Source organism: Salvelinus sp. IW2-2015, linkage group LG17 (assembly GCF_002910315.2).
Source record: "Salvelinus sp. IW2-2015 linkage group LG17, ASM291031v2, whole genome shotgun sequence".
Lineage (NCBI taxonomy): Eukaryota > Metazoa > Chordata > Actinopteri > Salmoniformes > Salmonidae > Salvelinus > Salvelinus sp. IW2-2015.
In genome coordinates, this window is record NC_036857.1 from 58,502 (window position 1) to 75,994 (window position 17,493).

The following is a 17,493-nucleotide window of genomic DNA, read 5'->3' on the forward strand; positions in this document are numbered from 1 at the left end:
CCATTTTGAACTGAACTGAGGGTTGGTAACAGGCTGATTAGTTGGCCATTTGAACTGAACTGAGGTTGGTAACAGGCGATTAGTTGGCCATTTGAACTGAGCTGAGGGTTGGTAACAGGCTGAATTAGTTGGCCATTTGAACTGAACTGAGGGTTGGTAACAGGCTGATTAGTTGGCCATTTGAACTGAACTGAAGGGTTGGTAACAGGCAGATTAGTTGGCCATTTGAACTGAGCTGAGGGTTGGTAACAGGCTGATTAGTTGGCCATTTGAACTGAACTGCGTATACAGTAGACTCCCTTTTCAATCTCCATCAGCTGGTGTTGTTGTTGCCAACAGACGTCAGGGATGAAGGGTTAAGGGCAATATCAAATCACATTTCATTGGTCACATACTCATATTTAGCATACGTTATTGCGGGTGTATGCTTGTGTTCCTAGCTCCAACAGTGTAGTAGTATCTAACAATTCACAACAAAACACAAATCTAAATGTAAAAAAATGGAATTAAGAAATATATAAATATTAGGACGAGCAATGTCAGAGTGTGATGGCCTTGAGATAGAAGCTGTTTTTCAGTCTCTCGATCCCAGGTTTGATGCACCTGTACTGACCTCGCCTTCTGGATGGTAGCGGGGTGAACAGGCAGTGGCTCGGGTGGTTGTTGTCCTTGATGATCTTTCTGGCCTTCCTGTGACATCGGGGGGGTGTAGGTGTCCTGGAGGGCAGGTAGTTTGCCCCTGGTGATGCGTTGTGCAGACCTCACTACAATCTGGAGAGCCGTACGGTTGTGGGCGGAGCAGTTGCCATACCAGGCGGTGATGCAGCCCGACAGGATGCTCTCAATTGTGCATCTGTAAAAACTTCTGAGGGTCTTAGGGGCCAAGACGAATTTCTTCAGCCTCCTGAGGTTGAAGAGGTGCTGCTGCGCCTTCTTCACCACACTGTCTGTGTGGGTGGACCATTTCAGATGGTCAGTGATGTGTACGCTGAGGAACTTGAAGCTTTCCACCTTGTCCACTGCGGTCCCGTCGATGTGGAAAGGGGCGTGCTCCCTCTGTTGTTTCCTAAAGTCCACGATTAGCTCCTTCGTTTTGTTGACGTTGAGGGAGAGGTTATTTTTATGTAATAACACAAAATATGTTCTGGTCTAATAATGTAAGAAATAACATATAAAAAAAATGTAATACTGCAAAGTTACTTAGGAGCTAGAAGCAGAGCTGCCGTGTCTGTCGGTGCCACCTTGCCATCAAGTGAAAACCATTTGATACTGACTGGGTAGAGGAGAAACAAAGGTCAAAGGTTTCAACTTCCTGTGTTATTAACCTCCTACATTGCACTGTAGTTTCAGATGTCCCCCTACAAACCTCAGATTGTTGTCAAATATGTTAGGCTCACACATTGATTATAGTCTACAGAGCTAATGCCAGGGAGCTATCTACCTGATGTCTTCAGTTCTCATAAGTCTGCAGAGCTAATGCATGGAGCTATCTACCTAATGTCTTCAGTTCTCATAGTCTACAGAGCTAATGCCATGGATTAACCTAATGTCTTCAGTTCTCATAGTCTGCAGAAGCTAATGCCATGGAGCTATCTAACCTAATGTCTTCAGTTCTCATAGTCTAAGAGCTAATGCCATGGAGCTATCTACCTGATGTCTTCAGTTCTCCATATCTGCAGAGCTAATGCCATGGAGTTACCTAATGTCTTCAGTTCTCATAGTCTCAGACAGAGCTAATGCCATGGAGCTATCTAACCTAATGTCTTCAGTTCTCATAGTCTACAGAGCTAATGCCATGGAGTTACCTAATGTCTTACAGTTCTCATAGTCTCAGAGCTAATGCCATGGAGCTATCTACCTAATGTCTCAGTTTCATAGTCTGCAGAGCTAATGCCATGGAGCTATCTACCTGATGTCTTCAGTTCTCATAGTCTGCAGAGCTAATGCCATGGAGTTACCTAAGTCTTCAGTTCTCATATTCTACAAGCTAATGCCATGGAGCTATCTACCTAATGTCTTTCAGTCTCATAGTCTGCAGAGCAATGCCAGGGAGCCTTTCTACCTAATGTCTTCAGTTCTCATAGGTCTAACAGAGCTAATGCCATTGAGTTACCTAATGTCTTCCAGTTCTCATAGTCTGCAGAGCTTAATGCCATGGAGCTATCTACCTAATGTCTTCAGGTCTCATAGTCTACAGAGGCTAATGCCATGAGCTATCTACCTGATTTTCTTCAGTTCTCATAGTCCGCAGAGCTAATGCCAATGGAGCTATCTACCTAATGTCTTCAGTTCTCAATAGTCTACAGAGCTAATGCCAGGGAGCTATCTACCTAATGTCTTCAGTTCTCATAGTCTACAGAGCTAATTGCCATGGAGGTTACCTAATGTCTTCAGTTCTCATAGTCTACCAGAGGCTAATGCCATGGAGTTACCTAATTGTCTTCAGTTCTCATAGTCTACAGAAGCGTTAATGGCCATGGAGCTTAGCTAACCTAATGTTTCAGTTCTCATAGTCTGCAGAGCTAATGCCATGGAGCATTCTTACCTAATGGTCTTCAGTTTCTCATAGTCTGCAAGCTAAGCCATGGAGTTACCAATGTCTTTCAGTTCTCATAGTCTGCAGAGCTAATGCCAGGGGATTACCTAATGTCTTCAGTTCTCATAGTCTGCAGAGCTAATGCCATGAGTTACCTAATGTCTTCAGTTCTCATTAGTCTGCAGAGCTAATGCCAGGGAGTTACCTAATGTCTTCAGTTCTCATAGTTCTTACAGAGCTAATGCCATGGAGTTACCTAATGTCTTCAGTTCTCATAGTTCTACAGAGCTAATGCCATGGAGTTTAACCTAAATGTCTTCAGTTCTCATAGTCTGCCGAGCTAATGCCATGGAGCTATCTACCTTAATGTCTTTCAGTTCTCATAGTCTACAGAGCTAATTGCCAGGGAGTTACCTGATGTCTTCAAGGTCTCAGGACTCCTCTGCGTTAGTTACTTCCACATGCTGTACACATTGTGCAGCTGAGAGTTTTTCATCCACAATACATAAGCAAATACTGTGACCAACATGCAGGCAGGCACAACAGAAACCTACAGTATGCCACATCTTCAGCCCACACCTTCAACCCTTATTTCAGCCGCGCCCACCTTCAGCCCAGAACTTCAGCCCCACACCTTCAGCCCACCTCTTCAAGCCCACATCTCAGGCCCACATCTCAGCCCCACACTTCAGCCCACATCTTCAGCCACACACCTTCCACCCACACTTCAGAACCATCCAGCACACCATATCAACCCTTATCTTTCAGCCCGCACCTTTCAGCCCGCACCTTCAGCCCACACCTTCAGCCCACATCTTCAGCCCCACATCTTCCCGCATTCCCTCTCACCCACCTCCCTTTTCTTTCACTCTCTCTTTCTCTCCCTTCTCTCTCCCCCACTACTCCAATTCCATTCAATCCAATGGGCATTTATTGACATGGGAAACATATGTTTACATTGCCAAAGCAAGTGAAATAGATCATTAAAACATAAGTGAAATAAACATCCAAAAATGAACAGAGACATTTCAAATGTCATATTATGGCTAACAATGTGCTCTCTCTCTCTCTCTCTCGCTCTCTCTCTCTCTCTCTCTCTCTCTCTCTCTTCTCTCTCTCTCTCTCTCTCTCTCTCTCTCTCGACCTCTCTCTCTCTCTCCTCCTCTCTCTGCTCTCTCTCTCTCTCTCTCGCTCTCTCTCTCTCTCTCTCTCCTCTCTCTCTCTTTCTCTCTCTCTCTCTCTTCTTCTCTCTCTCTCTCTCTCTTTCTTCCGATACACTCCATACACACACAATGTCTATTGCCTCTCTAATCTGTCATGTCATACATTACACAGAGCTTGAGTCTTGTAGATCTAATCCAGTCTCTTGTTTTCCGTTGTGTCTGCACCCTCCCTGCCTCCTTGTTGGCTGTTCGAGTGCCTGTGTCTGCCCCCCCTGCTCCCTGGTGGCTGTTCTAGTGGCCTGGTCTGCCCCCCCGCTCTCCTGGTTGGCTTTCTAGTGCCTGGTGTCTGTCCCACCCCTCCCTTCCCTGCTCCGCGTTGGGCTATTCTAGTGCCTGTGCATGCCCCCCTCCCCCCTGCTCCTGGTGGCTGTTCTAGTGCCTGTGTCTGCCCCCTCCCCCCCTGCTCCTGGTTGGCTGTTGAGTTGCCTGTGTCTGCCCCCCCCCCCTGCTCCTGGTTGGCTGTTCTAGTGCCTGTGTCTGCCCCCCTCCCCCCTGCTCCTGGTTGGCTGTTCTAGTGCCTGTGTGTCTGCCCCCTCCCCCCCTGCTCCTGGTTGGCTGTTCTAGTGCCTGTGTCTGCCCCCCCCCCCCCCCACCCCCCCCCCCTGCTCCTGGTTGGCTGTTTCTAGTGCCTGTGTCTGCCCCCCCCCCTGTTCCGGGTTGGCTGTTCTAGTGCCTGTGTCTGCCCCCTCTGGTTGTGGTGCAGAGGGTAGGGGGGTGAGAAGATGCATCAACTGAGGACAAAGAGGCTGCTTCTAGCCTGGTGTTCTGTTTCTCTCTCATCACCCCCGTCTATCTCCTCTTTAGCTTTTTCCATCGTTTTGTTTTGCTCTGGGGAAGGTTTAGGTCTCTATGTGGCTCTATGTGTCTCTGTTCTCTTTGTCTCTGATGTGTCTCTATGTGTCTCTATGTCTCTATGTTCTTCTATGTTCTATAGTGTCTCTATGTGTGTCTCCGTGTCTCTCTGTGTCTCTGTGTCTCTATATGTGTCTCTGTGTCTCTATGTGTCTCTATGTCTCTATGTGTCTCTGTTGTCTCTGTGTCTCTATGTGTCCTATGTGTCTCCTATGTGGTCTCTATGTTGTGTCTCCGTGTCTCTCTGTGTCCTGTGTCTCTATGTCTCTATGTGTCTCTGTGTCTCTATGTGTCTCTATGTCTCTATGTGTCTCTATGTCTCTATATGTCTCTTATGTGTGTCTCCGTGTCTCTCTGTGTCTCTGTGTCTCTATGTGTCTCTGTGTCTCTATGTGTCTCTATGTCTCTATGTGGCTCTGTGTGTCTCTGGGTCTCTTAGTGTTCCTCTATTTGTTTCTCTATGTCTCTATGTGTGTCTCCGTGTCTCTCTGTGTCTCTATGTCTCTCTGTGTCTCTATGTCTCTATGTGTCTCTATGTGTCTCTGTGTCTCTATGTGTCTCTATGTCTCTATGTCTCATGTCTCTAGTGTCTCTGTGTCTCTATGTGTCTCTATGTGCTCTATTGTCTCTATGTCTCTATGTGTCTCTATGTCTCTATGTGTCTCTATGTCTCTATGTGTGTTCTCCGTGTCTCTCTGTGTCTCTGTGTCTCTAGTGTGCTCTATGTCTCTATGTGTCTCTATGTCTCTATGTGTCTCTGTGTCTCTATGTGTCTCTATGTCTCTATGTGTCTCTATGTTCTCTATGGTCTCTATGTCTCTATGTGTCTCTATGTCTCTATGTGTGTCTCCGTGTCTTCCTGTCTCCGTTGTCTCTCGTGTCTCTGTGTCTCTATGTCTCTAGTGTCTCTATGTGTCTCTGTGTCTCTATGTGTCTCTATGTCTCTATGTGTCTCTATGTCTCTATGTGTCTCTTTATGTTCTCTATGTGTTGTCTCCGTGTCTCTCTGTGTCTCTGTGTCCTATGTGTCTCTGTGTCTCTATGTGTCTCTATGTCTCTCTGTGTCTCTGTGTCTCTATGTGTCTCTATGTCTTTATGTGTCTATGTGTCTCTATGTCTTTAGTGTCTATGTGTCTCTATGTCTCTATGTGTCCTCTATGTCTTTTATGTGTCTATGTGTCTCTATGTTCTCTATGGTGTCTCTATGTCTTTATGTGTGTCTCTATGTCTCTATGTGTCTCTATGTGTCTCTATGTGTCTCTATGTTGCTCTATATGTTGTCTCTGTGGTGTGTCTCTCTGTGTCTCTATGTGTCTCTCTATGTCTCTATGTGGTCTCTATGTTGTCTCTATGTGTCTCTATGTGTCTCTGTGTCTCTATGTGTCTCTATGTGTCTCTATGTGTCTCTGTGTGTCTCTGTGTCTCTATTTCTCTGTGTGTCTCTGTGTGTCTCTGTGTGTCTCTGTGTCTCTGGTTTGAACCAGATGATTGTGTAATTAAAAGGAAGACCACCCCCCTTCTCCCTCACATTAATAAAATTAAAGGGCCAGTGTGTATTTATTTCACCTCGTGTCATTGGTGGAGCTGTATTCTCTCGGGAACATGCATTGATGCGTTGTTGTGATGTGAACACAATGTCTCTTTGTCAAAAATATGTCCCAATTTCCCAACCAAGTTGATAACGGTAGAAATAGCCAGAAAAATGGATAAGGTAAAAGGGAATTTTTCTCATCTGCACTTTCAAGACACAGAATAACACTGTTGAGGTAAATACATAAATACATAAACACATGTTAATGTATTATTAATAACACACCATCATCATTATCTGAATGTCAACAAAAAATTGTGGGAAAAAGGGTCATCCCTTTAAGGCAATCAGGTCAAAGGTGGTGAATTCTGACATTGTGCTTGAAAAGGTGGGAGGAGAAGAGAGGTTACAGCTGACCTGATTGAGGTCTGAAAGCTCTCCATTTGATTTGATTTCAAAACTTGGTTGTTTTCCTCTCAACGTAGACGAGTGAAGAACGAATAGTCTTTTTTCGTTCTTATCAATCAGCCAATCGGCAGCTTTGACAAGATCACGAGAGGACAATGGCTCCTTAGACAATGGCCACTGTCATTATATCAGATGGGACCTCTGAAGTTTAGTTAGACATTTATTCTATCTTCTAAAACAGATGATGCAAAACACGCGTCACAACATGCAGTTTCTATAGCAGCCGTGTTGAGAAGAACAAAGCCGGGAAGCTCTCTCAAGCATCATCAGAGGTTAATCAGTGCTTTAACCATCTAGAGGGGCATTATAAGATGGTACTAATACATTATCATATTGGCATACAAGCTTAGAACAAATCGTATAATGCCTTTTAACTGCATCATAATGCCTTATACCTGTCAGTGTCGAGTAAAATGTTACCAATGTCTATGTATTAAACATTAGCTGTTACTCAAAGTGATCTGGACCTCTCGACGAGCTTGCTAGGTGTTAAGATAACGTTGTTACGATACAGAGAGCACGACTCAGTGAGATGAAATTGGCCTTTGAGGGTTTTTGAGCAGATGCAGCAGCAATGCAACCTTAAGAGCTTTCTACACTACTCTTACCGTAGACACGGGCTGCGTCCCAAATTGCACCCTAATTCCCTATATAGTGCGCTACTTTTGACCATTTAACAGCGTGGTAGAATTACTCTCACAGCTGGGATGCTTGTTAACTTCATATGGCTGCAATCCCGCTAACGGGATCGATATGACAACAGCCAGATAAAGTGCAGGGCGCCAAATTCAAAAAGCAGAAATCTCATAATTAAAATTCCTCAGACATACATGTGTTTTAAACAGCTCTTTTATGGTCTGACCCCTGACGCTGCTCGTGATGGGTGATCTGACTGCATTTGTGTCCGTCACACTCCCCCCAGAGTCTACAACGTTGTATTACACAGACTATGCAAGTGAGTCCAATATAGGGTGTACATAACATTATACAGCGTGTTCAAACACAAAAACAAAACTGCTATTAAGGAAATTTAAAAAAAACCCAGCAAGAATACTCATCCTATTCACAAAACCCTCTCTCAACCCAACCACATAAAGACATTTTTAACCTATCAAAACACAACAAAAGTCAGAAGTTACGATTGAATATTTCTACAGTACCTCTTCAACTGTTTCCTCTTCCCCCCCCCCAAATAAATATATCCGGTACTTGGTCGTCTTGAGACATGAGGTGGAGCTGAAGTAAAATGGAGGAACTAAACCCGTCAGGGGATCCTTATATCTCAACACCCAGTCCTCTATCAACTACTATATGAGTGATAGCAGCAGGGAGCGTACAAATATGGGTCCACAGGTTAGTCACATGCCATTGACATAGGTAATCTCGAGGGTGAGCCTGGACAGAGAGAGAGAGGGAGATCCATCAAGCTGTTGTGTCAACAGAGGGGTGCCTGGGTATTAAGGGTCATTCTGTATAAAGACATTTGAATCCCCAGGCGGTGGGAGCTATTTAAGTGATAATGCCCGAGAAGCTGGTGTTTGGAGGATGTATTGGCACGGGTGTTGTTAGACCCAAGACAAAGTCGAAACTGTGCCAATATATCCTCCAAAAACACCGGCTTCAAGGGCACTTTTAGACACAGGGTTACCAACATATTCAAATAATGATTGACGTATTTTCATAAAAAAAAATACATATATATTTTGATAAATGTATTCGTACTGTTTCATCCTTCCACAAGATATAGTCCCGGCACAAATCTAGGTTTGCTACCCAAGCCGGCTGGTCGTTCATTCTATCGGTTCGGTTTCCAGAGATGCGACCCAGTCATACAGTCTTTTTGTTCTGTATCTATGGACGAGACCCAGTCGTTCGTTTTAAAATGTTCCATTGCCATACTGGCTGGCAACGTTCTTATCCCTTGCTAGCTAGCCAACTACGGCTAACTTACAGTCACATCAAACAGTGCAGCCAGAATAACAACAGTAGCTTCATTTGTTAAAGCTGTTTTCTAGTGACATATATTTGGATGCATCCATAACAGTTAGGTAATGAGGTGCGATTTCGCCTGGCATAGAAAATGTGTTCTCTCGTCAGGACACTGTTGTTCAGAGGAGCTAGCCAACAACACAGTTAACACAATCACTTCAAACTGAAGCTGGAAAGACTGCAAACTACCTTTTTCCAATTGACATGTCTTTGTATATATCCATACAAATTTGGCCAGCTGATTCATGATTTCGACTGGCTGAGAAACGCTGTCTGCCTGTCTGTCTCGTCCCGACTCCCGACACGCTCATTACCATAGGACAGATGGAGATTTGAATATTGCAACAATGTTGCAAATGTCAGAGACAGAGAGCAAGGTTATTACAAATCTCTGCTGTTGAAAACCAAATGTTAGTCTAAAAGAAATGTGAGATAATGTCTAGATGCTTTTTATAGTGGAGATCAAGTTTATAAATTGCCTGGCTGGGCTGATGAGACAGTGGATTGCGCAATCAGATGGAACAGAGTAAAAAGGCATTTTAACTTCATAGATTTAGCCGGTGGTAACTTGTGGAATAGACACCAGCTGGAATGCGGTTTTAACCAATCAGAATTCAGGATTAGACCCCGTTGTATAACAGGCCCTAGCTGTCAATCATTGTTGAAACGAACTGGAAGCTGTTTGATGTAGAGATTACATCCCACCCAGTCTGACTGAGAGGACACCACACGACACGGAATACGCTGAGTTTCATGAGTTCATTTCTATCACCAGTAGTCAGATACAGTATCTTCAGATGCACATTGCGCACCTAAACACAAGTGGTTTCTGATCCATAGTTATTGATCCCATAGTTATTGATCCATAGTTATTGATCCCATAGTTATTGATCTCATAGTTATTGATCTCATAGTTATTGATCCATAGTTATTGATCCCATAGTTATTGATCCCATAGTTATTGATCTCATAGTTATTGATCTCATAGTTATTGATCCCATAGTTATTGATATCATAGTTATTGATCTCATAGTTATTGATCTCATAGTTATTGATTCCATAGTTATTGATCCATAGTTATTGATCCCATAGTTATTGAATCCATAGTATTGACCCATAGATTATCCCATAGTTACTGATCCCATAGTTACTTATCCCATAGTTATTGGATCCCATAGTTACTGATCCCATAGTTATTGATCTCATAGTTATTGACCCATAGTTATTGAATCTCATAGTTATTGAATCCCATAGTTACTGATCCATAGTTATTGATCTCATAGTTATGATCTCATAGTTATGATCCCATAGTTATTGATCCATAGTTATGTGATCCTCATAGTTATTGATCCATAGTTATTGATCTCATAGTTATTGATCCCATAGTTACTGATCCATAAGTTATTGATCTCATAGTTATTGATCTCATAGTTATTGATCCAAGTTATTGATCTCAATAGTATATTGATCTCATAGTTATTGATCCCATAGTTATTGATCTCATAGTTATTGATCCCATAGTATTGATCTCATAGTTTGATCCATAGTTATTATCCATAGTTATTGATCCATAGTTATTGATCCATAGTTATTGATCTCATAAGTTATTGATCCCATAGTTATTGATCCATAGTTATGATCCATAGTTTATTGATCTCATAGTTATTGATCTCATAGTTATTGACTCCCATAGTTATTGATCCCATTAGTTATTGATCACATAGTTATTGATACTCATAGTATTGATCCCATAGTTATTGATCCCATTAGTTACTGATCCATAGTTATTGATCCATAGTTACTGATCCATAGTTATTGATCCCATAGTTACTATGATCCTTAGCTATTGATCCATAGTTACTGATCCATAGTTATGATCACATTAGTATTGATCCATAGTTACTGACCCATAGTATTGATCCCTAGTTATTGATCCATAGTTATTGATCCATAGTTATGATCCCATAGTTATTGATCCATAGTTATTGGGGAAAACATCTCTGAGCTGTCATACACAAACACACCTAAACCAATAGTGGGAATGATCAAGAATTATTATCAAGAATTATTAGGTAATCTCAGATCAAACCTAATCTAAGGTTACTATACTCACCCTCCCATTATGGCACCCACAGTGTTAGCTGTAAGCTCCCAGGTTCTGCGGGGCCCACTCTACACCACTATTCCCTTACTCTGATAACAACCTCAAGTGAAAGGGAGTGTCTACACTCCTTGACCTCACCAAGGCCTACATTATGTTTCAAAACGAATCTATGGGACCATGAGGCCCTTTGCTCCATAGAAAAGAATCACTAGAAAGGGCTTTGAACCTTTAACCCTGGCAATTTGACTGAATAACTGAATTGATTCTATTTCTATGCTTTGTTCCACTAGGAATACGTCAAGTAAGTCTACTGGGACCAGACACATATACACATCTCTCTCTCTCTCTCTCTCTCTCTCTCTCTCTCTCTCTCTCTCTCTCTCTCTCTCTCTCTCTCTCTCTCTCTCTCTCTCTCTCTCTCTCTTCCTCTCTCTCTCTCTTCTCTCTCTCTCTCTTCTACATCTCTTCTCTACATCTCTAACTCTCTCTCTCTCTCTACATCTCTCTCTCTCTACATCTCTCTCTCTCTACTCTCTCTCTCTCTACCTCTATATCTCTCTCTCTCTAATCTCTCTACATCACTCTCTCTACATTCTCTACATCTCTCTTCTCTATCTCTACATCTCTCTCTCTACAATCTCTACATCTCTCTCTCTCTCTACATTCTCTCTCTACATCTCTCTCTCTCTACATCTTCTCTCTCCTCCTCTTCCTCTCTCTCTCTCTCTCTCTCTCTCTCTCTCTCTCTCGCTCTTTCTCTCTCTCTCTCTCTCTCTCTCTCTCTCTCTCTCTCTCTCTCTCTCTCTCTCTCTCTCTCTCTCGTCTCTCTCTCTCTCTCTCTCTCTCTCTCTCTCGTCTCTCTCTCTCATCTTTGCTCTCTCTCTCTCTCTCTCTCTCTCTCTCTCTCTCTCTCTCTCTCCTGTTTAAATTAACCAGATGGTGACGTTTTAAATGAATCATCTCTTTTTAGAACATTCTCTCTCTGGGTCTATCCAATATAATGTACCAGGTTCACCACCAGGACACATGGTGCGTGGAGAGGTGTTAATACCAAGCCAACTGTTTCTCTGCTTAAACTGTTATGATTCATCCTAACAGTTCATCCATTCCAGGATCACTACCACAGCTCTTCCAGTTCCAACCTGTTGCCTCATTCAATCCAAACTTCCACACTGAGTGGACAATAAAGTTGTTCAAATAACTTATTTTTAATTTTTTTTGTACTTGACCCATTTTCCGATCTTGTCTCGTCGCTGCAACTCCCCAACAGGCTCGGGAGAGGCGAAGGTCGAGTCATGCGTCCTCCGAAACATGACCCGCCAAACCGCGCTTCTTAACACCCGCACTCTTAACCTGGAAGTCAGCTGCACCAATGTGTCAGAGGGAACACTGTTCAATTGACGACTGAGGTCAGCCTGCAGGCGCCCGGCCCGCCACAAGGAGTCGCTAGAGAGCGATGAGCCAAGTAAAGCACCACTGGCCAAACCTTCCCCTGACCATATTGGACTCCTGATCACGGCTGGTTGTGATACAGCCCGGGATCGAACCTGGGTTTGTAGTGACACCTCTAGCACTGCAATGCAGTGCCTTAGACCGCTGCAACACTCGGGAGGCCTAAAACCAGAAACTTTTAGACTCAAGTACTATTTTACTGGGTGACTCACTTTTACCTGAGTCATTTTCTATTAAGGTATCTTTACTTATACTCAAAAATGACAATTGTTTGTTTCACAATAAAAAATATGTTACATCTTCAAAGTGGTTGGCATGTTGTGTAAATCAAATGATACAACCCCCCCCAAAAAAATCTATTTTAATTCCAGGTTTTAAGGCAACAAAATAGGAAAAATTCCAAGGGGGGGGCGGAATACTTTCGCAAGCCACTGTACATTTGAAGTTGACTGTTATAGGCTGGCTTGCTGGGTCATCCATATTACGTCACACGCCGGCAAACGTTTTTTTCTGGCATGTCATCGGCGTTCATTGGAATTCTGATCAGTTTTATGTAATTACTCTAAAAATTGAAAAGTGAGATGTAATTTTGCATTGGGACTTTTAATGCGTATTCTAATGCAAATCCATATGTTACATGTGATTACGTTTATGCTACCTACCCTTTAAGCAAATTAATTCAATCTTCCTGCACAGACGTAAATGCTCAGCTTTTTTTTAATGATACATTTGTTTATTTAATAACACGTTATGTAAACAGATTACAAAATTCCGATAACCTCCCCAGTAGTGGTGTTTTGACATCTGATATGTTGTTGGTTACCATTGTCTGTCTGTGTGTCTGGGGACTGGAGAGGCACACGGCCCACTCACTTTTAAACATTTTGAGACTTTAGGACCATAAGGGTCCTATCATAAGGGTCCTATCCTATCCTAAGTTTAGTTATTGACATAACCTTGTTCTGTTCAATGTTCTCTACCTATATAGACATCTAAATGCCCCAATTCATGTTAAGTTCAAAAGAATACAAGAAAAATTATAAATATCGCTGACACTATTCAAACCAATTTTAAAGCCTATTGTCTCAGAATCGCCTTTTTGCAGATAGAACCTTATAGTCACCATGCTCTTGCTTTGTATGTTGAATATAATGAAAATATTGTGTGTTTTTTTTTTTACCCAGAATTCAAAGATGTAGAACACGGCCATCAGTGCATGAAACCTCTGTCAGCTACCTTCCCCCTGACTCCTCTGTTTCACAACATTCACATAGTCCTACGACAACAGGAATGTGCTATTCTCATTTGCATAATCTTTTCAAGAAATAACTGAACTGTGTTTTTCCCCACTGAAACTGAAGGAAGAATATGCAGGAATTGAGCAGGAAGATAAGGGTGTTGTATCTTTCACCAAGTAATAGTCTAAGACACAGAGATATTCTATGTTCTATCTATGATATACTGGTACGTTCTGTTCTATCATTCTACCTTTCCATTCTAGATCTTCTATTTCTATCACAGGAGGCTGCTGAGGGGAGGACAACTCATAATAACTGGAATGGAGCGAATAGACTAGACCGGGTGGTAACCAGGTGGAAACTAGGTGGAAACCAAGTGGTAACCGGGTGGTAACCAGGTGGACACTAGGTGGAAACCAAGTGGTAACCGGGTGGTAACCAGGTGGAAACTAGGTGGAAACCAAGTGGTAACCGGGTGGTAACCAGGTGATGTATTAGATACCATTCCACTCATACCACAAAACCCGTCCTCTCCAATTAAGGTGCCACCAATCTCCTGTGATTTCTATGGTTCTAGACCTCAGAACATGTCAGATAGATCCTGTGTTCTCTAGTGGTGATGGCAGTGTGAATGGCGTACTGTGCATATAGTAATACAGCATAGTTAATCCTCTCGTTCAGTTATAGGGATCAAAGAGGATCACAGAATCACTGGTGCAGCAAGGTTACAGCATATTTCACTCCATCATAGAGAGACTGCCTCTGGGTCCACTGAAATATTCAAGCGTAGAATATGGATTGAGTCTGGCTTGAATCTCACCGTTTTGTGGAAAACTAACGATAAGCGAAAACGACAACAATTCTATATTAACTTTTTAAGAACCATCGAGCAAAAATGGAAATCACTGAACGCAAGGAATCCATGGTGCTTTTTTTGGGATACTAAATATTTTGTTGAAAAAAATCCCCTCCTTTCCCCTCGATCAACAGGTCTCTAGCTCCCCGAACTATTCGAGGACAAATGTCGTCACGGAAACTCTGCCTTCATCATATTCCCTACACCTGCTAAATGGACTGAACGCTTCGATGTAAACAGCACATAATCCCAGTTATAGAACATAATAACTCATTCTGTGAGTTAATTAAGTAACTGACAACTGTAAAATAGATTTGATCTTAATGAGAATAACCTGCATCCTCTCATTCTTCATCAGTCATACATACACAACACAGTCAGTCACAGATAACATGGTATATAAACTACCCACTACCCCTCCATCCCCATCCCCATCCCCTGGTCCCTCTCCTTACATGGGCTGGTTGAGTACTGCAGGCTGCCCCTCTTCCTGAAGGGGGACTGGGATTTGGGTTTGGTCCCGGGTCCAGACCCTGCTCCTGGGGACGGGTTGGACGACATCTTCCCTGGCTGGTTCAGTCAAGAAAGAAAAGACCAGCACAGCACGGTGGAGCTGGAGCAGACTGCAGAGGGAGAGTCAGGGAGCCACGAAGTAAGAGAGGAGGAGAGAAAGAGGAGAGAGAGAGAGAGGAGAGAGAGGAGAGAGAGAGGGAGAGACAGAGGGAGAGACAGAGAGAGAGACAGAGAGAGAGACAGAGAGAGAGACAGAGAGAGAGACAGATAGATAGATAGATAGATAGATAGATAGATAGATAGATAGATAGATAGATAGATAGATAGATAGATAGATAGATAGATAGATAGATAGATGGAAGCAGCACAGATGCTGAGAGAGGGAGCGAGCTGGGGGGGTGTGTGTGAGAGGGGGGATGTTCAAGTGTGGACTGCTGTACTGTGTGCTCCTGTTCTGCTCTCATGCTGCAGTAAGGCTGCCTCCTCCTACATCCCACAGTACTCCATCCCTGCATGTGTAACACTGATTGTGTGTGTGTGTGCGCGTGTGTGTGTGTTTGTGTGTAACACTGAATGTGTGAGTGTATGTAAAATTAATTGTGTGTGTGTGTGACACTGATTGTGTGTGTGTGTGTTCTACGCCTGGATGCGGTGTCGACAGTCCTGCGGTGGGCGTGACAGAGCTACTCAACGTTACACACAACACGGCTCCAGCCAGCTACACTCTGCTCTGTTCTGTTGCCCCGGCAACCATCATGGGGAGAAAGAAAAATCCAATGGGAAAATGAGAAGTAGACATGAATTTCTCTGACTGATAGTCAAACAATAACATCAACAGTTATTGCATTAAAGGTCGTTGATTAAAGATCATTTTGGGAGACACATTAGAAGAAAGATCTGGAAGTATGATAAGGATATGAGGAGGAGAGATAGTAAAATAGAGAGGGGAAAGATAAGCAAAGGGAGAAAGAGAGACGATAGGAGAGAGAGAGAGAGAGAGAGGGCGAGAGATAGAGAGGGTGAGGAAAGAGAGAGAGAGCGAGAGAGGATAGGAGAGAGAGAGAGAGAGAGAGGCTGAGAGAGAGAGGAAAGAGAGAGGGCGAGAGAGGGCGAGAGAGGATAGGAGAGAGAGAGAGAGGGCGAGAGACAGAGGAAAGAGAATGTTTACTGTTAATTTTATATTATTTATTTAACTTAGTTTATTATCTATTTCACTTGCTTTAGCAATGTAAACATATGTTTCCCATGCCAATAAAGCCCTTTGGATTGAATTAAATTGAGAGAGAGAGAGAGAGAGAGAGAGAGAGAGAGAGAGAGAGAGAGAGAGAGAGAGAGAGAGAGAGAGAGAGAAGGAGAGTGAGCCTCTCTTTTGAAGGAAAGCCAGGGTGGCAGGCCAGCCTGTAGAGAGGGGCTGAGCAGACCGTGAACACAAGCCACTGGACTGGAAGATCTCTCTCTCAGGGGAGGGTGGAGTGTGGATGACCCACTAGACTACCATAAACAGGGATTATAATTATTTTAGTGGGAGGATCAGCTTTAATATTGCAGATAGATTGTAGCTTCCATCAATATAATTGTCTGCATCATTTACAATCCCCAATTGATCTTTTTGCAAATATATATATATACGCACATACATACATACATACATACATACATACATACATACATACATACATACATACATACATCTTCATATATATTTATAAACATATATATTTTTAAAATATAAATATATATATATATATTGATGTACGCTGAGAGTCGTGAAGCAAGTTCAGGGAGTGAATACATTTAATAAATAAACCAACAAATACAACCGTACCAACATGACACAGATACAGGAACAATAACACCTGGGGAAGAAACCAAAGGGAGAGACATATAAAGGACAGGTATTCAAGGAGGTGATGGAATCCAGGTGAGTGTCATCATGCGCGTAACAATGGTGACAGGTGTGCGCCCTAACGAGCAGCCTGGTGACCTAGAGGCCGGAGAGAGAGCACACGTGACACAACCTCTCCCCTGATTGGAGTAAACTAATGGACAACAACACTTAGGCCTGTATTTCCAGCTTATACATACTATATACATTTTAAGGACACAAGTCTATTTTACAATAGTTGTATTTTTATTTGTTTTTACTCCTGTCCTTCCTCTACCCTCAACCTCTCCCACCTATTACTGATGTCCTTCCTCTACCCTCAATCTCTCCCATCTATTACTGATATCCTTCCTCTAGCCTCAACCTCTCCCATCTATTACTGATGTCCTTCCTTTACCCTCAACCTCTCCCATCTATTACTGATGTCCTTCCTCTACCCTCAATCTCTCCCATCTATTACTGATATCCTTCCTCTACCCTCAACCTCTTCCATCTATTACTGATGTCCTTCCTCAACCTCTCCCACTATTACTGATGTCCTTCCTCTACCTCTCAACTCTCCCATCTATTCTGATGTCCTTCCTCTACCCTCAACCTCTCCATCTATTACTGATGTCCTTCCTCTACCTCCAACCTCTCCCATCTATTACTGATGTCCTTCCAACCTCTCCCATTAAACTGATGTCCTCTACCTCAACCTCTCCACATCTATTACTGATGTCTCTTCCTCTACCCTCAACCTCTCCCATCTATTACTGATGTCCTTCCTCTACCTCAACCTCTCTCATCTATTACTTACTGATGTCCTTCCTCTACCCTCAACCTCTCCATCTATTATGATGCCTT

The 17,493-nt window shown here is 43.0% G+C and overlaps 1 protein-coding gene across 1 annotated transcript in view; it reads right to left on the minus strand.

Moving 5' to 3' along the window:
* Positions 1-14,902, minus strand: part of LOC111976532 (AMP deaminase 2) — a gene marked incomplete at its 3' end in the record, with an annotated part of 66,184 nt that extends 51,282 nt beyond the window's left edge. Inside the window, 1 exon segment of the mRNA XM_070448154.1 lies at positions 14,705-14,902. Coding sequence (XP_070304255.1) covers positions 14,705-14,810 — 106 coding nt within the window.
* Positions 14,903-17,493: the final 2,591 nt, after the last annotated feature.